Genomic DNA, 27,319 nt, shown 5'->3' with positions numbered 1-27,319 from the left:
TGTGTTTTCAACTCTGAACCAATTCATGATGGCATGAGTCTCAGGATCAGATGCTAAGCATGCCACAATAAATTTCATTAGCTAGAGTAGAATTACACCCCTGTAGAATGTGTTGAAGGGAAAGAACTTTATTCATTAATGCTATTTTACTGCACCTTTTTAAGGCCTGCAGTTGGTAGGCAGTCCTACACGCAGTTTGCATGATTAACTACAGCCTAATAAACTGGAGGCTAATTTCAGAAGCATTTTAGGCTTCTTTTACATACATACTCATTGTTGAATGAACTCTTTTAGTGTTTATTTGTGTCCAGCACTGGACTGAAATCATTGACAATGGTGAAATGCTGGTATTAAGTTTGTGCTCAGGGTCTTAACCCTTGAAAGGTGTTGAGTCTTTATTGTTGTTTTGCTGTGCTACTTAGATTACATACTCATATAACATTTCCTGTTCCCATTTTCATGTTTTAGTGTGAACAAGAGGTTCTTCATGTAAAACAAGCAGAACAGTACATTTTTCATCACATACAAACCATAATGAAACATCTCCTCTTGTGTTTATAAATGCAAATGTGGTATTTTTTGAAGTTTAGAATTTCATCTCCAAAAGAATTTCTCTGCTTGTTTGAGCTGCAAGTGAAAAATAACTTTCATAAAATTAAAAAGTGTCTTTTCTACCACAGGCAATAGCGTCAACTACTATAAAATACATTTTTCATTCTCTCCCGCAGGTAAACCTATGATTGTTTCTCAGGAGGGTCCCATTGATGGGCAGGTGAGGTGTGTCGCATCAGGATATCCTGTCCCAAAAATCTCCTGGTATTACTGCGAACATCCCCACACACGGTATGAAGATCAATGCAAATTGTGAAGTCGCTTTTTAGCGTTTGAGGAGTATTGCTACAGTTCTGAGAGCGATGCTGAGAAACTCGTTCATGCATTTGTTGCAAGCAGAGCTGATGACTGTAACACTCTTTTTACCGGAGAAGACATAAGGCAGCAGAACAGATCCTACGAAAATTGTTCTAAATGAAGTGCACTAGCTGCGTTTTATTTTTTTAGAGTTGATTTTAAATCTCTAAATGCCCTTGCAGAACCTCTCAGAATGTCTCTCTGTTTACATACCAGCATGACATCTTAGATCTGCAGATACTGGCCTTCAGCAAATACCCTACGTGAAATACTGAAAACATGGATAGACTCTTTGTATTATTATGCTTCTAAACTGTGTAACTCAGTTCCACCTTTTATAAGACAGCCAAGCTCAGTGCAGCCTTTGAAGACACGTTAATTAAGTTTATATTTAAATTTTTTATTTGATCTATGCCATTACTTTGTTTAAATCAGTCCTTTTTATTTTGTTTGTTTATTTGTTTCCATTTACTGCTGTTCCCCAACAGCAACTGTAATAGACAAAAAGCAAACTCAACTTTAATTTCTTCTGCCATTTGTCTGCTATGCACTTTGACTTAGCACTATATGAAAAGTGCTGTTATGATAGTATTAAAAATCTTATTGCTAGGATTTTTATTAACAGTGGTAGTGGTTTTATGAAATAATCATCAGAAACATTGCAAACCTGCAATAATTCCAAAACTCACAGTTTAGCTTCAACCTTATTTGACTTATGAATATTATTACTGAAAGCTTTTATTTCAAGTGGTGCTTTAACTGCATCAGTTTACTGTTCACATCTGAGTTGGGATCAGGGTGAGATAATAATGAGAGTTAATTGTCAAGTTCTGATCTCCTCTCTCAGATGCTCCCAGCTCCTGAACGCCACACAAGAAGACGATGATGTTGCCATAGTAACAGTGTCGGGGTCAGAGTTCGGCCGGACTGAGGTGGAGAGCCGCCTCAACGTCAGCAAAGGAAAATACCACACCCTGGAGTGTGTAGCAACAACACAGGGTGAACAGGCATACACACTGTTCTCCATCAGTGGTGAGACACACACACACACACGCTAACATACACTAACACACACACACACATATTTATTACTAATACACACACTGAAACCCATACACAAATACGCGCACTAACACGCACACTAAAACACACACATACAGAAATAAACACACTAACACACACTAACACACAGACACTAATACACTAGTACACACTAATACAAACACTAACACAGACACTAACACACACACTAAAATGCACACATACACAAATACACACACTAATACACACACTAAAACACACACACTAAAATGCACACATACACAAATACACACACTAATTCACACACATATACAAATATACACATTAAAACACACACTAACACAAATACACTAATACACACACTAATACACTGATACTAATACATGCACTAACACACAGACACTAATACAAACTAATAAAAACACTAACACAGACGCCAACACACATGCACTAATACACTAACACACAGATACTAATACACACACTAGCACACACACACACACACTAGTACACACTAGTACACACCTTAACACACATACACTACTACACACACTAACACACACACAAACACACATTAATACACACACCAACACACACATACATAATACACACACAAGTACACACATAGACACACAGAAATAAACACAATAACAAACAGTACTTAATTATTTGTTTACAAAATTAATCTGCTTAAGAAGGAACAGAAGAAAAAAACAACTGGTAAAATAAATGAATAAGCTGCCGTCCAGACAGCTACTTACTGTTGTTGTTTCGTGTGGTTTACATACTCTATGTGATTGATGACCTAAGTCATTTAAATGTGTCCTTTTTATCATAAATGCAGTCATCATCAGGAATGCACTCAGTAAAGCATATTATGATGTCATTTCTCACAATAATGATAACACATTGGCATATTGCCCACCCACAAGTCACATTGTGAGACAAGCAGTTCTGTGTCTTAGCAGCTGCTTAGAGCCCCTGAGACATAGAGAAAAGTGTGTCAGTCATGACATAAAAATGTCTTATAAAGATGTACGTGCCACTTAAGCATTAATTGTTACTGATTTAGTTTGTATTTATTTAATTATTTATATATTTCATTGATATAAACATGTTAGGTGTTTAAAGTTTCCTTTGTGTATATTTGATTTTTTTTTTATGAAACCTTACAATTTGTTCTAAGTTTATTCTAACTTCTGTCCTAATCAAAACAGCTTTAACTGTTGTTTAGTCTTGCATCCAAATTAGGATGATTGGGGTGGATAAGTAAGATTTAGCTTGGGGCCCCCAAATGTTCAGAAACAGTTATGGAAACAAATAAACATGAACCTATTTGCATCCAGACAGGCACTCAAATCATTTTAATCCTTCTACCCACACACACACACACACACACACACACACACACACACACACACACACACACACACACACACACACACACACACACACAGATCTATCACCCACAGACAGATTTAGAGGGATTATTTTGTGCAGCGTGAGCACAGCAGGGCTTGATACTGATCCTAAGCCGTTCTAAACAGGTTTAAAACACAGATGCCCACAAACATGGACCTTCTCGGTAATGATTAGTATCATAACATGTCTGTATTACTGTCTTTAGTGATGTGTTTGTGTGTTTATGCAGAGCGGACAGTTCCTCACAAACTCTTCACACCTCTATTGACTGGAGTCATATCAGCTTCTATATTGCTTACTCTGTTTCTGATTGTGCTCCTCTACAAGTACATGCAGGTAAAGGTTATATAATAAGACAAGGCTTATATAAACTGTATTGTGTATAGTATTATATGTATTCACAGAATTAGGCATAACAACATTATGTCTATGCTACAATTACTGTACGGTATATATAAAAATGTTACATACCTCTATTAAAATGCCAGTTTTTTTTTCATGTACAAAAATCAGACCAAGATGAATCATTTTAGATTTATTTCAACTTTCAGTGCAACCCATAGTCAGGTCAATTCCACTGAAAACAAACTGAAATCTTTTAGAGTGGGAAAAATAATAATAACAAAACTAAAATAATGTGGTTGCATACATATGCGCACCCGTAAATCTAATACTTTGTTGAAGTACCCTTTGACTTCATGACAGCTTTCAGGCTTTTTGGGTAGGAGTCTAACAGCATGGCACATCTTGACTTGACTAGCCATTCTTTTGTTGATTTGGAGGTGTGCTTTGGGTCATTGTCATGCTGAAAGGTGAAATTCTTCATCTCAGTTTTTTAGCAGAGGCCTGGAGGTTTTGTGCCAAAATTGACTGAAATTTGGAACTGTTCATAATTCCTTTCACCTTGGCTAAAGCTCCAGTTCCAGTTCCAGAAAAACAGCCCCAAAGCATAATGCAGCCTCCACCATGCTTCGCTGTGGGTGTGGTGTTCTTTTGGTGATGCGCAGTGTTGGCTTTGTGCCAAACATACCTTTTGGAATTATGGCCGAAAAAGTTCAACCTTGGTCTTATCGGACCATAACATGTTTTCCCACATGCATTTGGCAGACTTGTAGGTTTTGGCTAAACATAGCTGGGCTTGGATGTTTTTTATTTGTTAGAAAAGGCTTCCGTCGTGCCACTCTACCCCACAGCCCAGATGTAGGAAGAATACACGAGATTGTTGTCACGTGCACTACACAACCAGTACTTCCCAGAAATTCCTGCAGCTCCTTTAATGTTTCTGTATACGTCTTGGTAGCCACCCAGACCAAATTTCTTCTTGTCTTTTAATCAATTTTTAAGGGATGGCCAGTTCTTTGTACTGTGACTATTGTGCCAAATTTAATCCACTTCTTAATGACCATTTCATGGTATATCTAATGCCTTTTATTTATTTATTTATTTATTTATTTAGTTATTTATTTTTACCCTTCTCCTGGCTGATACCTTTCAACAATCAGATCCCTTTGATATTTTTGTAAGCTCTGAACTGATTCATCTTGGTCTGATTTTTTACATGACAAAGACCTTCTCTATTGGTTCATTCTGTTTTCCTATTGGACCATTTCTGTTGATTCATTCAACACGAAATTTTAACATAATGCAAAGAGAAATGGGAGTCAAATTAGGCAGAAAATATAAAAAGACAAATCTATATGTTTATGATAAATCTATATGTTTCTGCTTTACAATGAATAATCAAGGGACAGCCACTTCCTGATGGAAAGTACCCTATAAATGCTATTTAACTTTTTACTATCTTGATTAATAACATAATCCTTGTAGAGGCTGCAAGGCTTAAGTCACTCAACCGTTTTGTTGTTTCTGAAAAGCAAGCATCAGCAGATTAGGACAAAAAAAACAAAACTCAGGGAGTTTTGTCTTATCTTGCTCATTGGGGATGTGGACCCAGTTTTTCTAAAGCTTAGTGACAATGACTCTCTCTCTCTTAATCACTGAACTTGAGGAGTACGTGACTGTGCCCCTGTGTCACATATAAGATTCAGGGCTTGACTGGCAGGCAGGCGAGTGAATACTTTTGGCGGTATAGTGCACCTAGATACAATGGGGAAAAACAGCTATGACTGGATAAATTTCCATCAGGTGTTTCAACAATTTAACCCTTTTGTGTCCAACCAAGTCTTAACATTGAAATAAAAGTATTACTGCAATTCCTGTAGAGTTTACTTGCAGCAATTAAATTATACATTTCTAAGAACGGGGAAATGGGAAATCTTTAATTCTCTGTTGTGAGGGTTCCCTCTGGTCACATTTTCCAACACTCTGATATGATGTAATGTTTTACACCAGAACCTTATTAAAGGGCAAAGTTACACGTCCTTGGAGAATTTAAACATTTTTGTGAATGTGAAAGTTTAACATAAAAGTAAAATTCTTGCCATGTTTTAGTAGGTGTGGTACTCTGCCTTGAGTTGTCTCATTTGTTTTTCTTCCTTTCTGACTACTTTTTACAGAAACCTAAATACGAGATCCACTGGAAGGTGATTGACAGTATCCATGGCAACAACTACACATATATCGACCCCACCCAGCTGCCTTATGATCCCAAGTGGGAATTCCCAAGAGAGAGACTGCGCTTTGGTAACCAGTTATTTTACACGTATTGTTCAGCATGCAGTGTACATGACCGTTCAAAAGTTTGGATTCACTGTTTTCAATCATATGAAACAAAACATGTTTGAAATGATTATTAATGTGATGTTAGTGTTCTGCATTTTTAGAAGCTGGTTTTCTAGACATTGTTTAAACCTAGTCTTGGACTAAATGGTAAGGTAAAAAGATTTTTTCCAGAATTAAGTTTAGTCAGCTCTAGGTTTCTGATCATGAGACTCAAACAAAGTAAGAAATTTTAGGTGTGAGTACAGCTACAAATGATATCATTTTCTTTTACAATTTTTTTACAATAGTTTTTGGTATTAACCAAGTAAGTGTGAGGTACAAACTCCAACGTACTAGTCAAATAATTTGCCTAATACATTGGAATGGAATGAGAAGCAAAACCAGAAAATACCTTGAATCTATATATATATATATATATATATATATATATATATATATATATATATAGCCTTTCTATCATCTGGAACCAGTCTGCCCATTCTCCTCTGACCTCTCACATCAACAAGGCGTTTTCGTCCACACAACTGACCGCTCACTGGATATTTCCTCTTTTTGGACCGTTCTCTGTAAATCCTAGAGATGGTTTTGTGTGAAAATCCCAGTAGATCAGCAGTTTCTGAAATACTCAGACCAGCCCGACTGGCACCAACAACCACGCCACGTTCAAAGTCCTTTAAATCCCCTTTCTTCCCCATTCTGATGCTCGGTCTGCACTTCAGCAAGTTGTCTTGACCTCCTCTACATGCCTAAATGCAGTGAGTTGCGGCCGTGTGATTGGCTGATTAGATATTTGTGTTAACAAGCAACTGAACAGGTATACCTAATAACGTGGCCGGTGAGTGTATATATATCCTCCTGAATAAAAATACCAATAATCTTTATTGTTGGGCTGCTTGAATACTTGTGCCCCATTGTTTGTAGCATCCCCAGAAATCTGAACCACAAAATACTTTAGTCAAAGAATCCTATTACACTGACAAAGTCATTTTATTTCAGTTTTTTCATTGTTTTTATACTGAGAGTCAAGTAGAGGCAGAGAACTAAGCAATGACATAACACAGCAATGTCTATCTTCACCATGGCAGCTATGTTAGCATCAAGCTAGCGAGGTAAGCTTTAAAACCAGTTACAGAGAGTCTGTTAGGAGCAAACAGTGATGTTCAACTGGAGGTTTGTCATCTGGTTGAGCAGATTTAAACTCTAACTGGGCTCCTTCCTATTTATGCTTGTAGCATTGCTGCCCTTGCCATACTTTCATCTTCACTCTGCTATACTGACAGCTTTAAAATGCAAATTGTCCCAGAACATCTCAGAGACATTTAATAGTATATAATAAAAAATTCAGCTGGTCACCCCAGCATAATCATGAATGAATTTGTGCTATAAAAGAAAGGAATGTTTCTTGCTGAGTCCTTATCATTTGCCTCGGAAAACTATCTTTGTATTTTGTGCCATCATTTTACAACATACACAGTTGTAGGCACAAGTTTGTGTGCCTTTGTCATATGACATTTTGTCAATTTTCTCAGCAATAATAAATTAACACAACCTCTACAGAGAACACACTTCTGTACATTTTAATATACAACTACTGATTAATTGCTGAATTTATTTATTTCACTGCATATTGTTTAAACAAGTTAATACAAGGCAAAATATTTTCCCCAATATGTTAAACTAATTAATAGAAATGTGCTTCTTGCAGAGGATGTGTTAACTTATCTTAAACTTAACTGTTTTTAAAGTTAAATCCAAGAAAATTGTAGAGGTTCTTTAAAGGGCCTATATCACATAAAAGTGACTTTCTTATTTTTAATCAAAAGAGTTTAAGGCAGTAAGTAAACACTGCCCGTTTCAAAATGTACCTTTTACTCCCCATATATGGAAACTAAGCAGCAATAATAGCTTGCTTGGAATTCACTGCTTTTGTGATGCTACAAAAACCAACACATTTACATACATCCACAGTTTCAGACCACAGCAGCCCCATCCATTCACAGTGAGGTTATTAGAAGTGTTTCAGCCTGTGCTGCTTTATGAATGAGGCACAATGGCAGCCAAACACAAGGGGTGTATATCACAGCTCTCGGAACAAAACCTTGTATCTCAAAAATGGTAACTTTACAGGAAAAAAAACATGCTTTAAGTTTAATGTAAGTCAGACTTTTCCAAGTAATTTTGGGTTGTTGCTTTTGGTCCATTCATCATGAAGTTTACACATAATGCCAACAGTCATTTTCAAGTTATGTAAAATACTGAAAAACTACAGAAATGGAGGTATGAGGTATGGTGCTAACAGCAGCGATAAATACTTTTTTTACCTTGTCTAGTCCAGCTAAAACTGTGTGCATGTGTATGCAGGTAAAATCCTTGGCTCTGGAGCTTTTGGTAAAGTGGTGGCAGCTACTGCTTACGGCCTTTGCTCACCTGACACTGTCACCACTGTTGCGGTAAAGATGCTCAAGCGTAAGTATCTGTGTGTTCATGTGAGTCAGTGAATGTGGACAAAGAGCTCATTTAGAGTCTCAAGCTAATTTGATTAAATGCCTCCAATGTCTCTTTAATGATTTTCCCTTGTGGTTTTGTGTGTGTGTGTGTTTGTGTACAGCGAGTGCTCACTCTACTGAAAAGGAGGCTCTGATGTCAGAGCTGAAGGTTCTCAGTTACCTCGGCAACCACATGAATATTGTCAACTTGCTTGGTGCCTGTACGGTGGGAGGTAAGAGGTCAAGAGGTTCAGAGTTGAAACTCAGTTTATGTGACATCAGATCTATAAATCAGGTGATTCAGAGAACCAGGGGAGCACTTCAGTGTATTTATGTGTATTGTGCACATTCAAAGCCATTGAAAGCAACTTTCAGGAGAACGCTTTTGTAGAAGAAGCTCATTATTACTAATTTTGAGCATAACTCAAGAACGCTGGCGGGTACATGACTAGCGAAACAGTTTTAATAGTCGTACACACATAAAATCATAGCATTTTTTTTTAAAACAGAAAAACAATTGAAAATTTGTGAGAATTCTTAGCCTTCTACACTCATTTTCAGACTTTGGTCCACATTTATTTCAAAACAGTGGAATCTAACTGCTCACTATGTGGCCATGAGAGAAGGGATGCCGTCTTACTTCCTGCTCTAAAATGCTGTCAGAGAACTTGTAGAGAGGAGAATACCCATTCTGCAATATCTTCCGGTTTTCTCAAACACTAGAGGGTGCTTCCCCAGTGAGTCCAAAATGAATGGGTTGATATGGAGGATTTGAGCAAAATCATAGTTTATAAATGCTTAAACATTTTTAATGTAAAAGAATACAAACATTTCCTGAACAGTGAATATCATACAACATTTTAACACCACTGTCACATTTTTAAGAGCTTTTAAACTCAAGCTATAACAGTTTAAAATGGCACCTCATGTATGTCCATGACGTCAGTGAGCGCGAAAAAACAATGAGCTGCTCTGCTCGCCAATCAATCATCACTCTCTAGCAGTAATGCCCACCTCCTACTGCCCAAAACCTGTTTTTTGTAGAAAAAGGGAAATATATAGGTGAGTTTTCTTTGCTTTTTTTAGTAATACATCCTTCTGCTTTCTAAAATTAAAGAAACGTTCTGGATAAGTGATTAGAAACTATTTTAACTTTTCATTTTTAGCCATTGTGTAACGTGGAGCGAGGAGGCGGACGCACGTGCTGAGATTTATTAAGGGCAAATCCAAAATCAGGGTCAAGACAGTCTTGGGTCATAGAGCCAATACAGATAGATCGGGGGGGCAGACATGGGCAGACATGGGCAGACATGGGCAGACATGGGCAGACATGGGCAGACATGGGCAGACAGAACAACCAACAAAGACCAGCCAAGACAAGGTGCAAACACAGGGCTTAAATACACATGGAAAACGAGGGACAGGTGGAAAACAGGTGTAGACAATCAGGGGCGGAGTTATGAAACGAGGGGGCGAAACCAAAACAAACGCACATTGAAGATCAAAACAAAAAGCACATGGAGAGGGAGGAGCCAATTGTGACACATTGAGCTCCATTCACTCCCATTCATTGAGGACTCACTCATGGGTGCTGATTAGCAGTCCTTTTTTGATATAACGAGGGGAATAGGCCAGGCTCCTCATAAACTGGCTCTGATGCTGTCCATGGACTAAAACTCCTCCCCCCCTTTCCACACTAGTTTAACAAGTCCTCGTCCACTTGGATTCATCATTTCTTCTCAGGGGAATCTCCAGCGCCATCTAAAGAGATATTCCATTACTTTATTAGCTCAGGTGAAGAGTGTAAGAAGAATCCTCAGAGGGGCAAGAGATCAAGCAAACACTAGTGTCAACTTCGGCACAGCAGAACTTGCTGTGACATCATTGCGACCTGGCGCATTTACCTTTTCAAACCTGAAAATAATGGCAGACAAAACTATTTATAAGCTAAAGCAATAAACCGGTTTAAAATGCTCAACATTTCAAAACCATGACATTCACTTTACTGGGTTTACTCTGTCTGTTATACATGACTGCTGACACAGCTTCATCAGCTCCCTCTACTAGCTGGCTTGTTAGCATGCTAAAGGCTACAAGGCTAACAAGGACAAAAAGAGAGGCATTACACATTGCTTCCAAGTTTATAGCCAGACATCAATTACTTACATACGTTATGTACGTTATGCTCAAACTTCTTAAAATACATTTTGCATTGCAAAGTTTGCATGGCTAGCTAATTAGCTAACTAAGGCTAACCTGTTCCATTTGAATAACCTGCTCCTAGTTTCCTTCCTTAAGTGCCCATTTGTGTAACTTAAGTAGGATGCACATCAGAGTGGGTGAGAGAAAGTTGAATAAGAAGAAATAAAACAGAGCCCTAGGGTTTTAGTAGTGACATGAAAACACGGGACAGCATTTTTAAATTTATTTATTTTTATTTAAAAATTACACTCATAAAAATCCATTATATTTCAACTTCAAAACATAAGCCGCCTCCTAATCGAAAGTACCTGATAAATAATGTTTTTTGTATAACTTTAGCTTATTACTATCATAATTAATGCTCTGGATTTCAATAAATCATAACATAATTTAAAGCCTGTGTTTTCCCCTGTCTGGTCGCTGGGCTTTGTACTGTTGTTTGAATCTTTGTTTGTTGTTTGACCTGTTTGGTGTTTAATGTTTAGGTTCTGTTTGATTCTGGTTTCTGTCATGCCCCCTGATCAATCCGTGTTGGCTCTATGACCCTGGACCATTTATACTATGACCCTGGATTTGCCCATAATAAAAGTCGCTCATCTCCGCATATGTGTCCGTCTTCTCGCTCCCTGCCGTTACACTTTCAGAATTACTTGTTTTGAGCATTTGCATAAAAGTTCTCTCCACAACAGGTCCTACCCTGGTGATCACAGAATATTGCTGCTACGGTGATCTGCTGAACTTTCTAAGGAGAAAGAGAGATGCCTTTTTCAGCTCTAAAACAGGAGACGGATACTACAAAAACCTTCTCAGTCAAACGCAGCCTTCAAGGTAAGAGGGCATGTGTATATTTATGTCTGGGGCAGTTCCAGATTTGTATGGCTGTTTGAATGTCTTTTATTCCATACCCCTTTTATTTGTGTACATCCTTTAAAAAAGAGGGCTCAAGGGTTCTTTTGGAAAGGCAATGGTGGAGATGGAGAACATGTTGCACATGGTTCTGTAGCCCATTTCTGCAAGCCCACTATGGCCATTCCACCAGCAGAATGGAAATCAACTTGAATATTTTAAATTAATGTAGTCAAATAAAATTGACTTCTCAAGGGAAGAGACTTCTCTTCAAAGAGAGGAGTGAGGACCCCCTGCTGTGAAACAATTTACATCCCTCCACAAAGACACCTGTGCTGAGATAAAACCGACAGTGCAACTTCAGTTTTCTTCAATTTGTTAAGTAGGATTCAACGGTCAGAATAAAAAAGAACATTTTAGGGCACGTTCAGACTTGGTTTCAGGTTTGGTTTGATGAAAGCGAACCCTGGTGCAGTTGTTAGTTGTGGTTGATGTAGTGGGTAACACCTCTGCCTTGTAGACTTAGGTTCAGTCCTCTGCCTGGGTATGCACTCTACACTATACCAGTAAGAGTCCTTGGGCAAGACACCTAACACTACCTTCACCGACATGGGTAAAATGATCAAACTCTTAAGTCGCATGTGTGTGGAGAGTTTATGACCTTTTGCTCTTATGGCTTATGTTTACATTTACATTTTTTGCTTCAATGTTAAATACACTATATTGCCAAAAGTATTCACTCACCCATCCAAATCATCGAATTCAGGTGTACCAATCACTTCCATGGACACAGGTGCATAAAACTAAGCCCCTAGGTCTGCAGACTGCTTCTACAAACATTAGTGAAAGAATGGGTCGCTCTCAGGAGCTCAGTGAATTCCAGCATGGTACCATGATAAGACGCCACCTGTGCAACAAGTCCTGTCGTGAAATTTCCTCACTACTAAATATTCCACAGTAAACTGTCTGTGGAATTATAACAAAGTGGAAGAGATTGGGAACGACAGCAACTCAGCCACAAAGTAGTAGGCCACGTGAAATGACAGTAAAGTGCCATCACTGGACTCTAGAGCAGTGGAGACATGTTGTCTGGTGTGGCAAATCACGCTTCTCCATCTGGCAATCCAATGGATAAGTCTGAGTTTGGCAGTTGCCAGGAGAACGGTGCTTCTCTGCATTGTGTCAAGTGTAAAGTTTGGTGGAGGGGGGATTAATCATGCAAAACTCTTAATCATGCTAAACTTCTCTGGGATCCACGGTCCAAGCCAAAGGGACTGATGTGTGGACATTTAAATATTCGCAGTATTATATCAAAGAGTAATCAGGTGGAACATTTGTTGACTGATTCTAATCTAGATCTTGTAGGTATTTCAGAAACATGGTTAAACAAATTCTCTCCTACAGCGTGTCTTAATATTGCTGGATATAATGTGTTTAGGAAGGATCGAAATGAGGGTAGGGGTGGAGGATTGTTAATCTACGTTAAAGAGACAATTAAATGCAGCCTTATTGAATGGTCGCATGAAATGGATATAGAATGTATTGGGCTGAATGTTTCATTGTCTCCAGAAATGTCCTTCATTGTTATCTGCTTATATCGACCACCATCATCTAATAGCTTATTTTACGAACATCTTTATAGCATTCTTAAAGAATGCGATGAAAAGAAAGAGCTAATACTTATGGGTGATTTTAACATCAACTGGGAGAATAAACAGGATAGGAAAAGACTTAAGGAGATAACAGATAAATTCAGTCTTACGCAGCTTGTACAAGGACCAACAAGGGTAACTAAATGTTCTCAGACGCAAATTGACTTAATGTTTACAAATAGACAAGAGAGAATAACTAAATCTTCCAATTTGTTAACAGGTTTATCTGACCATAATTTTATATTAGTGGTAAGGAAATTAACCAAAAAACGTTTTAAAAACATTATTAAACCAAAACATTATTATCAGAAAATCCCAAAAAGTGAAATGCATAATCTTGAAAATGCCTTAAAACAAATTGACTGGCTTAATATTTTGTCCTGTAAAGACATTGATGACAATTGTGACATCTTCTTGTCAACCATCAATAAAGTGATGTCTTCTTTTACTAGGAAGGTACAGTCCAAACCTAGGCAAAGGGAGACTTTACCATGGCTTAATGATGCCCTCTTGCAACAAATGAAAGAGCGAGATTTTGCACTAAAAAGAACATTGAAAACGGGTCTAAATAATGACAGACTTATCTTTACATCTTTGAGAAATAAGGTAGTAAGGAATATAAGGAAGGCTAAAGCTGAGTTTTTTATTAAAATAATCGATAATGCAAGGGGAAATGGGAAGATGATTTGGCAGAATCTTAATAAATTAACTGGAAGGAATAATGATCAGAGAACAAAGGAATATGAACTCAAAGTAAATGGAACCTTAATTCAGGATCATGATATGATAGCAAATACCTTTAATAACTTTTTTATAAATTCAATTGAGCAGTTAACCCAGAGTTTTTCCTCTAAGACTATAATATCTACAATCATTGATGATGATATACCAATTTTTAGAATAATGGAAACAACAGAATCTGCAGTATTAAACATTATAAATTCGTTAAGAGACTCTAAAGCAAAGGATGTTTATGGTTTGGACACGACATTTTTAAAACTACACAAGGGTATCCTGGCTAGTCCAATTGCTAAATTGATTAATCACTCAATTAGGCAAGGAATTTTTCCAAGTGCATGGAAGTCGGCTGTCATAACACCCATTTTTAAGGCAGGTGATCGAACAGTTGTAGAAAATTATAGACCTATTAGTATTCTACCTGCGGTTTCCAAGGTGGCTGAGAAGTGGGTGGTACAGCAGTTGACAGCTCACCTGAATAAGAGTTACACTCCTCTACATTCAATGCAGTTTGGATTTCGTTCTAACCATTCAACCGAAACAGCTATTTGCTATTTTCTCGAAGGCGTAAAATCAAAACTAGACAAAGGTGGAGTAATAGGAGCAGTATTTTTGGATTTAAAACGAGCATTTGACACTGTAAATCACAAGGTACTCTTGTCTAAATTATCTTGTTTTAATTTCTCTATTGACTCTGTTAAATGGATGAACTCATATATATCAAACAGGAAGCAAAGGGTACGCATTGGTAAAACTCAGTCTACATATTTAAGCTGTAATACTGGTGTTCCACAAGGATCAGTGTTGGGCCCTATTTTATTTAGCTTATACATTAATGACCTGCCGTCGGTTTGCTCATCTGTAAATATACAGATGTATGCTGATGACACTGTTCTTTATGTGCATGCTAAAAACAAACAGCAAGCTGCAAGTGAGTTAACTGCAGCTATGGTCTTAATATCTGATTGGCTATCTAATTCATGTTTATATTTAAACATAAACAAAACTGTTTGCATGTTTTTTTCACAGAAATTGACAGAAATGATTCAAGCTGATGTGCTGGTTAGGGGAGAAAAGCTAAAGCTAGTATCTGATACCAAATATCTTGGAATCATTCTAGATTCAAACTTGTCATTTAAAAATCAAGTTAAAAAAGTGATAAATACTGTTAAATTGAATTTGGCAAATTTCAGGCACATAAGACCGTATCTAACAACAGAGGCAGCCAAACTTTTTATGCATGCTATGATTGTCTCCCATATAACGTATTGTTTCACAAGCTGGTCACAAACAAGTTTGTCAATTTTGAAACCTATTGAATCTCTTTATAAACAAGCACTAAAGATACTAGACAGGAAGCCTAATAGTTATCATCATTGTCATATAGTACAAAAGTATAACTTGCTCAGTTTTGATAGTTTTAAACATCTCTTGGATGCCTGTCTCATGTTTAAGATTTTATATGGGCTTGCTCCTCCACCATTGAGACAGTTTATAAAACAAAAAGATAGTAGGGGTAGTATGGTAACAAGAGCATTTACTAGAGGGGACTGTATTGTACAATATAGACGGAGTAAGTTTGGACAAACAGTCTTTTCCATTAGAGCCAGCCAGTACTGGAATAGTCTACCAACTGAGCTACGAACATGCACAAATTATCTGATTTTTAAATATAAATTGAAGACATGGTTGAAAGCTAACCAAATCTGTAATCACCGATAACTATGTATATTTTATGTGTTTGTATATGTGTATGTATGTGTATGTATGTATATATGTATATGGGGTGGTGTTTTGTAAACGTCATTGAGCTGTTGACACTGGCCGCCCAGAACAACCTGCCTAGGGACTACGGATGAAAATGAGCTTTTTAGCTAACTCTGGCACATTTACATTGATGTTGATTAATGTGCACTGTCCCTGTTAAATAAATAAATAAATAAATAAATATGGTGTGGAGTTGTTTTTCAGGAGTTGGGTTGAACCCCGTAGTTCCTGTGAAAGGAACTCTTAATGCTTCAGCACCAAGAGATTTGACAATTTCATGCCCCAACTTTGTGGGAAAAGTTTGGGGACAGCCTCTTCCTGTTCCAACACGACTGCGCACCAGTGCACAAAGCAAGGTCCATAAAGGCATGTTTGAGTGAGTTTTGTGCGCAAGAACTTGACTGGCCTGCACAGAGTCCTGACCTCAACCCGATAGAACACATTTGAGATGAATTAGAGCGGAGATTGCGAGCCAGGCCTTCTCATCCAACATCAGTGTCTGATCTTACAAATGTGCTTCTGGAAGAAGGTCAAAAATTCCCATAAACACACTCCTAACCATTGTGGAAAGCCTTCCCAGAAGAGTTGAAGCTGTTACAGCTGCAAAGTGTGGCCCGACATCATATTAAACCCTATGGATTAAGAATGGGATGTCACTCAATTTCATGTGTGTGTGAAGGCAGACTATACTTTTGGCAGTATAGTGTATGTCAGAGAGAACATTAAGCAATCCAGAACCCTGAACACAATAAAAACACTTGACTTGTTGACTTGCTTGCTCACCTGCACAGATTTTATAAATCATACACATTACCATTGAAATATGTTCCATCAGCATTATTTAAGAAAAAAATATTTAGTGCAAAAACAAAAGGAACCTCAGGAGAATTGACATTTTATGATATCTGTAAAAGGGGCTTAAGGAACCTTTCAAACAGCTCTATGTAGTGACAGAAATGTTCTGCTATTGTTACAAGTAATATCACACCATGTACGATCTAGAACCCTCTTTGTTAAGAGTGTACAGTCATATACAAAAATTTGAGGTTTCACTTCACATTTTATTGCAGAATGGCACCAAAGCTATGGCATGCTATATATATATATATATATATATATATATATATATATATGTGAACTACTGTTTCTACATGTGTACAATTTTTAAACTTGCTGTTAAGTGGAGATGTTCAAACTTTGCAAATTACTATATGTTACATTATTTGTAATGAAAAGTCCATGCCATAGTTGCATGTGTGCGTGAGTGTGTGCACCATATCCATATATGTGTCTGTCTATGTGTACGTTAGGGAAGGCACAGAAAATGGCTATGTGCCTATGAGGTCCTATCAGAAGAGATCAAATCAGACAGGTAAGACCTGTTCCATCATCATCACTACTAATCTGCAATCCCAGATCAGAAATTAGATGTGATTATCCCTCTCTCTCACTCTCTCTCGCTCTCTTAGAATGGAGTGATGATAAGGACGACTTATCTCTTGATACAGAGGATTTGCTCAGCTTCTCCTATCAAGTGGCTAAAGGCATGGACTTCCTCACTTCCAAAAATGTAAGAGTTTATGTGCACATGTAGAGTTATAGTCACGCAGGAAAGCAGCACTTTGCATTGCCTTTGCAAAAAGCTGGAGCAGAAGATCCAGAATCCAAGTTTGTGCAAGTCGCCTGAAATGTGTTCTCATTACAATATAATGTTTAGCCCCATGAGACTTGCGTTACGTTGCTGAAATAAATATATATTATATTATATTATACTTACATACACACACATATATAACCCCATATCCAAAGAAGTTGGGACGCTGTGCAAAAAAAAAAAAACTAAATTCAAAGATGTGCAAATTATTTAAACCATACTTTTTATTGAAAAACTTTGTTGAAACTGAGAAATGTTATTGTATTTTGAAAAATATATTCCCATTTTGAATTTGATGCCAACAATACATTCCAATAAAGTTGAGGACGGGGGCATGTTTATCAGTGTGGTGCTTCACCTCTTCTTTTAACAATACTCTGTAAGCGTTTGGGAACTGAGGAGACACTGCTGTAGTTTCTCATTTTTAACATAGGATTTCAGCTGCTCATCACTTCGAGGTCTCCTTTGTCATATTTTCCATTTCCTAATGTGCCAAATGTTTTCAGTGGTGACCGGTTTAGAAATAATCAAGATGTGCATGTCACCCATGCACCCCTATACCATCATGAATACTGGCTGATAACTGCACTGATATCAGGCTGAGTGCTCTTTTGCCTGGAGGACACTGTGTCCATGATTTCCAAAAAGAAATTCAAATTCAAGTTGTTAGACCACAGGACACTTTTCCACTTCCTCTCAGTGCAATTCAAATGAGCTCGGGCTCAGAGAAGGTGGCATAATTCCTGGATCTTGTCTGTATGTGCTTTTTTTGCGTTTAAGAGGGTTAGCACTTGTGGATGCAACAACGAACTGTTTTCACAGACAGTGGTTTTCAGAAGTGTTCCTGAGCCTGGGCAGTGATTTCCTCTACAGAATCATGTGTTTTCAGTGCAGTGCCACCTGAAGGCCTAAAGATCACGGCCAGCATGTACTGACTTTTAGGCTTCTTCCTTACATACAGAGATTTCTCCAAATTCTCTGAATGTTTTAATGTTATTATGTACCGTAGATGATGATAGTTAAAAGTTAGTTATTTTATGTTGAGAAAAGTAATTGTTGAATTGTTGCAGTATTTATTCATGCAGTCTTTCATCTTAATTCCTGAAGGATGCTATTTTATACAAAATCATGTTATTGACCTGTTGCCGATTAACCACCTGGTGTTTTTTAAGCATTTCACAACTTTACCAGCCTTTTGTTTCCCCTGACCCAATATGCATTTATGCATTTATGGTGTGATTGTTTAAAAAAGTCCCAAATATTAATCTATCTGTACGCTTCTTTATGCATGCATAGTGTATCCATAGAGATCTGGCTGCAAGAAACGTTTTGCTGACTCAAGGTCGGGTTGCCAAGATTTGTGATTTTGGTCTGGCCCGTGACATCACCAAAGACTCCAACTATGTGTTAAGAGGAAACGTAAGTAGCTGCTTGTCTCATCCTTATCCTAATCTCATTGCGTACTTAACTCCACATTAAATATGGATTACTGCATAATATATACTGCATTATTTATTGTTTTTTTTTGTCCTCTCTAGTATTTATTGTCATGTGTTTTTATTGTTCTGTCTATTTTTTGTCTGGTGTATCTGCAGTGATTACACTGTCCATAAAAAGTAACATATTCAGAGCACATTGACAATACGTTTACAATATACATAAATACTTGTTAAGGCAGATAGGAAACTTATTTATCAGTCTACTCAGGCTTTAGCAGAGCTCAGAAACACTGAGATTAATAACTAATTACAGTGATTTATCGGTCTACTCAGGCTTTAGCAGAGCTCAGAAACACTGAGATTAATAACTAATTACAGTGATTTATCAGTCCACGCAGGCTTTAGCAGAGCTCAGAAACACTGAGATTAATAACTAATTACAGTGATTTATCGGTCTACTCAGGCTTTAGCAGAGCTCAGAAACACTGAGATTAATAACTAATTACAGTGATTTATCAGTCTACTCAGGCTTTAGCAGAGCTCAGAAACACTGAGATTAATAACTAATTACAGTGATTTATCGGTCTACTCAGGCTTTAGCAGAGCTCAGAAACACTGAGATTAATAACTAATTACAGTGATTTATCAGTCTACTCAGGCTTTAGCAGAGCTCAGAAACACTGAGATTAATAACTAATTACAGTGATTTATCAGTCCACGCAGGCTTTAGCAGAGCTCAGAAACACTGAGATTAATAACTAATTACAGTGATTTATCAGTCTACTCAGGCTTTAGCAGAGCTCAGAAACACTGAGATTAATAACTAATTACAGTGATTTATCGGTCTACTCAGGCTTTAGCAGAGCTCAGAAACACTGAGATTAATAACTAATTACAGGGATTTATCAGTCCACTCAGGCTTTAGCAGAGCTCAGAAACACTGAGATTAATAACTAATTACAGTGATTTATCAGTCCACTCAGGCTTTAGCAGAGCTCAGTAACACTGAGATTAATAACTAATTACAGTGATTTATCAGTCCACTCAGGCTTTAGTAGAGCTCAGTAACACTGAGATTAATAACTAATTACAGTGATTTATCAGTCCACTCAGGCTTTAGTAGAGCTCAGTAACACTGAGATTAATAACTAATTACAGTGATTTATCAGTCTACTCAGGCTTTAGCAGAGCTCAGTAACACTGAGATTAATAACTGTAATAACTGATCATCACGTTGATTTATCAGTCTACCCAGGCTTTAGCAGAGCTCAGTAACACTGAGATTAATAACTGATCATCACAGTGATTTATCAGTCCACGCAGGCTTTAGCAGAGCTCAGTAACACTGAGATTAATAACTAATTACAGTGATTTATCAGTCTACTCAGGCTTTAGCAGAGCTCAGTAACACTGAGATTAATAACTGTAATAACTGATCATCACGTTGATTTATCAGTCTACCCAGGCTTTAGCAGAGCTCAGTAACACTGAGATTAATAACTGATCATCACAGTGATTTATCAGTCTACTCAGGCTTTAGCAGAGCTCAGTAACACTGAGATTAATAACCAATCACATTGATTTATCAGTCTACTCAATCTGAGATTAATTACTGATCATTACATTGTTTATCAGTCTATTCAGGCTTAGTCAGATCCCCTGGACTTCCAGGTAAGCCTGTGTATTAAATCGGCCCTGTGTACAAGATATCTGAGGGTGCTCTGTGATATCTGGCATCAAGAGGTTAGCAGCAAAGCCTTTAAGTCCTGCACATTGCAAGGTGGGGCTACCATGTAAGGGCTTGTTGTTCCAGCACATCACACAGACTGTTTGGGAATGGCTTGAAGAATGTGAAGAGGTCAAGGGGTTGCTCTGGCCTCCAAATTCCCCAGTTCTCAAGCTGGTCAGTCATGCAACCTTCTTCCATTGCTCCATGAGAAAAGATGAGCTGCACTCTCTAACTGTATGCCTACAAGGCTGTGGTAAAACTGAGGGGGGTAGAGGTGTTAAGATAAATTGTTGATATTATTATTTTGTTGTCCAGGCACGTCTCCCGGTGAAGTGGATGTCCCCAGAGAGTCTGTTTTCATGTGTGTACACATTTGAAAGTGATGTCTGGTCTTATGGCATCTTGCTGTGGGAGATCTTCTCTCTGGGTAAGTACAGACTGACCACAAGCCTGCTGAATAACACCTTAGGAGAGAATAAAAATTATGAACAGAATAGACCTTATTCATTGAAGCGCTCACAAATTTCACCAACAGTTTTGTTATTAATCAGTTTCATCTTTAGCACGTCTGTACACTCAAACTCACATATGGTAGGAGTGCATGCAAATTTGAGCATCATATTTTAAAAGCCTGGAAAAGATGCTTGATTTGTGGTTAACTTACCAACAATATTTTATTTCAGAATTTCACAGTAAACAGTTACATTGTTCTGTCATCTTCTGCCAACATTGAGGAATAAGAGCCTCAAACCATATTATGATTCCACTCTACCCACAGGTAACAGCCCATATCCTGGAGTTCCAGTCGGCTCTATGTTTTACAAGATGATACAGGATGGATACAGGATGAGCGAGCCGGAATTTGCTCCAAGTGAAATGTGAGAGACGGAGGTGCATGTGTTCAACAGTAATGGATAGATACAGGCCCACTGGTGAAGATGAAAATGCAGATTTGTAAATCATGCACATTTTTATCGGAATATATTCCATCAACCTTATTGGAGGAAAAATGTATAGTTCAGCAGAGGGACCTCCCTCAAAAACAGCCAAAACTAGCATTTCATGGCTACTGTAAAAAAGGGTTTGATGTCTGTGTTTCATTTCTAGAGCATACAGCTTGTATAAATGTTCTGTAGTTGTTGATCTTATGATGAACCAGAAGAGAACTGTATAATATTATTAACTTGTGTATGTGTTTTACTAGCTATGAGGTAATGAGATGGTGTTGGAGCGCTGATCCTCTGAAGAGACCAACCTTCAAAAAACTCGTGGAGAGGACAGAAATGCTGCTCTCAGAAACCACCAAACATGTAAGTGTTGTTTATTGATGTGTATAATAAACCAGCTCAGCTCATTCGCTGTTGAACCAAACACACTAAGCTGATGTTCATGCATTTTAAGCCCCAATGGTCACGCTAGATGGAGAAAGAGTGACACTGCCATTTACGACAGTCTTCATATTGACCTCACACGTGAAAATGCCCTGTTAGTTCATGTGACTGGTTAAGCACAATTCTTAACACCATAGAATTTACAAGACAAAATTAAAGTGTTCCTGTAATCTTTCATTTTGCTCACCTTTAAAACATTTAGTTTTTGTTTTGACTGAGTTTTGATTGCATCACCATGCATTAGATACCATATTAAACAATATTGTATTGCTCCATCCCCCTGCCCCCCATCCCAAACACCTCCATCTGTCATTGTGCGAAAATGCTCAGCAAGCTCAGAGACCCTCCCTAACACTGTTTCACCCAGAAGGAAAGGAAGAAGGAAAACCTGCCACATTTCCAATGCACATTGGATTTTAAGCATGTACGTTGTCTGTGTTATAGTTAAACGCTAGGTCAGCTACCACTCTCTGTCTCTGTCATTATAAACCAAGTAACCGAGTAACCCAATTTAGTTTAACACAGTACAAAACATTATGAATTATGAAAAATGATGAATTATTCAGTATTATTTAATATATATAGTACTAGAGATGAAAAAATATAAGATGAAAATACAAACTATCCTTCACATAAATTCTGTTCACAAAAATGTACAATATAAACATTTATAAATATAAATATAAACATTAAAAACTCTTTGAACCGACAGAATAATCAGTAGAATGATTCATGTAAGATTTTGAGTACATGTAGAATACATGCATTTGTGACAACCTATAGTGAATAGCCACACCAAAGTTTATGCAAAAAGCAAGATTTGTGTTCATTTCAAAAGAATAAAAGGGAAATCTAACTTATTAGTAAATTCCAGAATATTTATTGTAATTCATATTTTTGTAAAAAAAAAAAAAGAAATCCATAATTAGATGTAAAATAAAACACTGTCCTCTTAACTTCTCTACATATAGTAAAGAGTAGCAACAAACCCTGCAAAGGCCGCTGTGCTAAGGAATACATTAAAGCCCAACATATTTCAGCAAAGGGTACAATCTGATTAACTGTGACTTCAGAATTTTACCTTTGGGTGTGAAAAACAGAGAAACTCACCTCAGATTAAATCTCTTGCGCTGATACAGAAAGTAAGATGTGAGCTTCGTCCTCAGAGCATAACTTTTCTTCCCTGGGGTACCACATAATGGCACTGGGACAACCAACCCTGTGTTCCCCCAGTGGTGCAGTAGTATCTTGTGACACTAGCTAAAAATGCCCCACATTTGAATCACTGTACCGAGTGTTGTGTAGATGTTCCTTGGGTAGAGTTCTTTATAACAGTGCAAAGCGCCTAAAAACAGTTACTTTGATTAATAAAGTCATGTTCCTTTATTATTTTATAAGATATTTCTGGACCCCTGTGATAGGTACAGTGCACAGTATTCATTATTCACCTGTCATTAAGAAAAAAAGGAATCTGTTGTAAAAATGCTTACTTGTAGTGCTGCAGTCTAGAGTGAGATATTCTGGTCTGTAAACTAGAAAGTAACTTGTGATGATGCATCTTAAAGATATGAGGAACCTTTTTAAAAAATGCACCTGCTTTACGGCAAATTTTTCACATGTGAAATGTTTGTCATTTTAGGAAGGCAGATAAATAACATGGCTGCTAGAAAGAAACCGATGTCTTCAAATCATCAATACAGTGGAGAGAATGTTTACCAAAATAAGAGAAATGACACGTCGGATGAGAACAAGCTAAAAGCTAAAGCAAACAAGGGAGTTATAATGCCTGCTGAGTATTTTAAAGAGAAACACAGATGATTGAAAATAGGGGTGCACAACAATTAAAGCCAAAAACATGCCAACAGACTGCAAATAAGCTCAGCGATCCGTTTTCATTTTTTCTACTAATCCTCCTGACTTCTACCTAGTCTTTTAATTTTACATTTAGTCACGCATTCGACTTTTCAGTTCAGAGTCCTGGTTAATGAAGTGAACTGTCGAGCTCACGTAGGGCTCCGTTGTTCTGCTGGACCACAGATCCGTTGCACACGCAAAGAATCCAATTTGCTTCAGTTCGGCCTGCACACTTCTAACGCATTGAGCACACATCTCTGGTACGGCAACATGGGAGAAATGCCTTCGTGATGGAATCTTGTACCGTTTATCCACCTTGTTTAGTAAGTGCACAAAGCCTTCTTTGCTAACCGTTTTAAATGGCGCCATATCTTTAGCCAAGCAGTGTGTGACGCAGTGAGCCCACGTCATAAGGAGTTACGCTCTCGAACATTTGAGCGATGGATTTGTTTTACACCTGGAGCTGCATCGTGACAAGAGGTAGATCTAACCGTGCTTTCAGCCTTTTTGCTGAACACTCCTCCTCCAGTTGTTTGTGGTTGTGTTTTAAGTGGTGGTAAAGGTTTGTCGTGTTCCCCGTGACTGGAGCCACAACGGCTCCACATTCTTTGCACAAAACCTTGGACTGAGCGTGGCCATCTCGACTAAAACCAAAGTATTCCCAGACTACAGTCACGCCTCCCCTATTTGGAACCAATTCATCCTCACGTACGTCTTCGCTTCTCGAAGATCTTTCGGCACTTGGCCTGGCTGTGCTAATTTTTTCCCGGACTAAAAAATCGCGTGTTCACCTCGCTCTGCCTCTTGCCTACTTATGTCACGTGATCATAGTCTGCAGCGCGAAGAGCTCCCTCTATTGCTGGACGCGGATAACGCGATAACGATAAAAATACGATTAATCGTGCAGCCCTAATTGAAAACATGATAACATACATGATGAAACCTTCAATTCTGTCAAATTATAATTGATTGTTTAAAAACAGCAGTTTTTTTGATTAATTGGATGCTAGAAAAAATCCTACCTATTGGAACAGATTGTCCAAGTTTGGTGGAGGAGGGATAAAGAGTGACTGACAGTGATAAACAGTCTGGGACTGTTTTTCAGGGTTTGGGTCTTTAAGTTCCAGTGAAGGGTGATGTTAATACTACAGCATATAGCAACAATTTAGACAGTTACATGCTTCCAAATTTGTGGCAACAGTTTGGGGAAGGTCCTTTCCTATTCCAGCATGAAAGTGTCACAGCGAGGTCCATAAAGGCATGGTGGCCTGCACAGAGCCTTGACCTCAACCCCACTGAACACCTTTGGTAATGAATTGGAACATCAACTATGAGCCAAGTGTTCTGACCCCATGAGGTGCTCTTTTGACTGAGTGGGCACAAATTCCCACATACACACCCCAAAATGTGGAAAAACGTTCCCAGAAGAGTGGGAGCTGTTTTAGCTTTAATAATGCTCATTCTTCTAAGTTTGATGGTCAGGTGTCCACATATATTTGGCCACATATGATCTAGGTGTTTCTAATAAAGTGTCCCCTAAGTGCATGTACACAATATGGTATAACAAATAGCTTGTTACTTGGATCCAACAGGTTTACTTGAACCTCAGCAACGGAACCAACAACAGCAACGATGCAGCAGATCGTCCAGGCCTGCAGAGAGCGCAGTCCCAACGGCTGAGTTCAGTGAGCAGCACCACGGCGCCAACTGAGCCTCTGCTGCCGTCCACCAATGATGTCTTTCTGGAACACGGGACGTGCTGAGAATCACTCGGCCCTGCTCAGCCTTTCGGATCGAAGACCTCAAGCTTCATTTAGTTCCCGGCTCGTTGTTCTTTTTTTTTTTCTCCATTTTGTTTCAGGTCAGACTTTCATTCCATTTTCCACAACCACTTGCCTTTCTTTCCGCTGCGGTTTACATACATTTCCTTTCTTCCTTCTTTTCATCTGTTAGCCTTGTCTTCCGTGTCAGTCTTCGCCTTGCATGGCCATCTCATCTGTGCAGTGTAACCTGCTGATATGTTTACCTAAATGCAGCTGAGCACTATTTCACTGTATTGATCCATGCAGTATTCTAAGCGCATGAAGAGCTGAGTTGACAGTATCTTAAGAGTCAGCCCATTAACTGATACTTAGTGTACTAGCATCAGATAGACAACCATTAGCTGAACATCATTACAACATGGACATACTAAGGTTTATTGAGATTAATAACCAACTGTGGTGATGACATAGTCATGCAATTAGAAAATCTATTGAAGGTTAGGAGTAGGTGGCTCAGACGTTTTTATATTATTGCTTCTACTGATAGTAATCGAATCACACATGTTCAGAAATTTCACAGGCGTCCTGTTTCTCTTCCACAGATTCTTAAACATCTCTACATCTTTGTCACTGTGATGTAAAAAATGTTTTTTGTGTAAAATAGTTCACTGGAGAGAAACTTGCAGTGGTGGTGATGGGAACCAGCAGTCGTGATGTCTACCTGTGAACCTACACACGACTTCTGAGGTTTTGTATGCAGGGCCGATGATGTTATAATAGTGGTAAATATGAAACAAATATATTTTATTTGGAGATTATTTCAGTTTTAACTGTCACGTCACGATAAACTAACACATAAAAATGGTCCAAAATAAACAGGAATAACATTGACCTACACTGACGTTTAGAATGCTTTCCCTTCTTCTCCTGTAAAGTTACTGTTTTTGGAGGTTTTGCAAGGTTTAGCTCAAACAGTGACGATATGCAGAAACAGTTGATGTGAAGAAGTTAAGAGGCTTTCATCGTTTCAGACGTCTGGTTCCCATCACCATTAAACAAATCTGAATCACTAGGTTTCTCGACCGGTGCACATCAAACCATCTTAATTATGCAGAAACTTTGAAAGTCAGTGGAAATATTCTATTATGCAACCGTTTGCAGTAAAAATGCTACTATTGCTGAAGCGTGAGCTAACAGACGCCAGATGCCAAAATGTCCAATGCCTATTTGAGATATCCAGGTTACAGTGATTATTAGGAACATTATTTGGCGAAACAGTTCCTTGTTGATTAATTGATTCACTTCCAATCTGCATTATGAACACATCCTGACACTGAGTGCCTGTCTTTTTTTTAAGAACGGTGGTAGGATGAAGTATAAAAACAATCACATCTCTGACGACTTTGGCTTCTGCATCGCATGTTAGCACTAATAGTAACGCTTCTTCCAGTCAACGTAACAAAAGAGGGAAAATTTTAATTAAAAAAAAGATACTTTGAAAGAAAGCTAAAATGAACGGAAATGACATGAAATGTTTCACATAGAGGAATTTGTATGTATTTGAAGATTGACTATTTTTTGAGTGTCATAGCATGTGACGTTTAGCATGAGGGCGTCACAATTCTGTAAATACTTTTTTCGAAATCTTAGCGAGTTTTGATACAGGTTGAAAAGAAAAAGAATGTGTGTACATGTGTAATGAAAATAAACTGTTCAGGAAACGTCACCAGTGCATTTCTTACAT

The 27,319-nt window shown here is 38.0% G+C and overlaps 1 protein-coding gene across 1 annotated transcript in view; it reads left to right on the top strand.

Annotated features, from left to right (window-relative positions):
- Positions 1-27,301, top strand: part of kitb (KIT proto-oncogene, receptor tyrosine kinase b) — a 49,337-nt gene extending 22,036 nt beyond the window's left edge. The window contains exons 8-21 of the mRNA XM_017709437.2: positions 729-843; positions 1,757-1,941; positions 3,602-3,708; positions 5,889-6,015; positions 8,416-8,520; positions 8,663-8,773; positions 11,432-11,570; positions 17,056-17,117; positions 17,215-17,315; positions 18,696-18,818; positions 20,883-20,994; positions 21,346-21,445; positions 21,772-21,877; positions 25,405-27,301. Coding sequence (XP_017564926.1) covers positions 729-843; positions 1,757-1,941; positions 3,602-3,708; positions 5,889-6,015; positions 8,416-8,520; positions 8,663-8,773; positions 11,432-11,570; positions 17,056-17,117; positions 17,215-17,315; positions 18,696-18,818; positions 20,883-20,994; positions 21,346-21,445; positions 21,772-21,877; positions 25,405-25,575 — 1,664 coding nt within the window. The 3' untranslated portion in view covers positions 25,576-27,301. The remainder of the gene's footprint in view (positions 1-728; positions 844-1,756; positions 1,942-3,601; positions 3,709-5,888; positions 6,016-8,415; positions 8,521-8,662; positions 8,774-11,431; positions 11,571-17,055; positions 17,118-17,214; positions 17,316-18,695; positions 18,819-20,882; positions 20,995-21,345; positions 21,446-21,771; positions 21,878-25,404) is intronic.
- The last annotated feature ends 18 nt before the right edge of the window (positions 27,302-27,319 follow it).

Source organism: Pygocentrus nattereri, chromosome 22, assembly GCF_015220715.1.
Source record: "Pygocentrus nattereri isolate fPygNat1 chromosome 22, fPygNat1.pri, whole genome shotgun sequence".
In the NCBI taxonomy this organism is placed as follows: Eukaryota; Metazoa; Chordata; class Actinopteri; order Characiformes; family Serrasalmidae; genus Pygocentrus; species Pygocentrus nattereri.
Note: the sequence above shows the minus strand (reverse complement) of the source record. Positions and strands in the feature narration are given on the sequence as shown.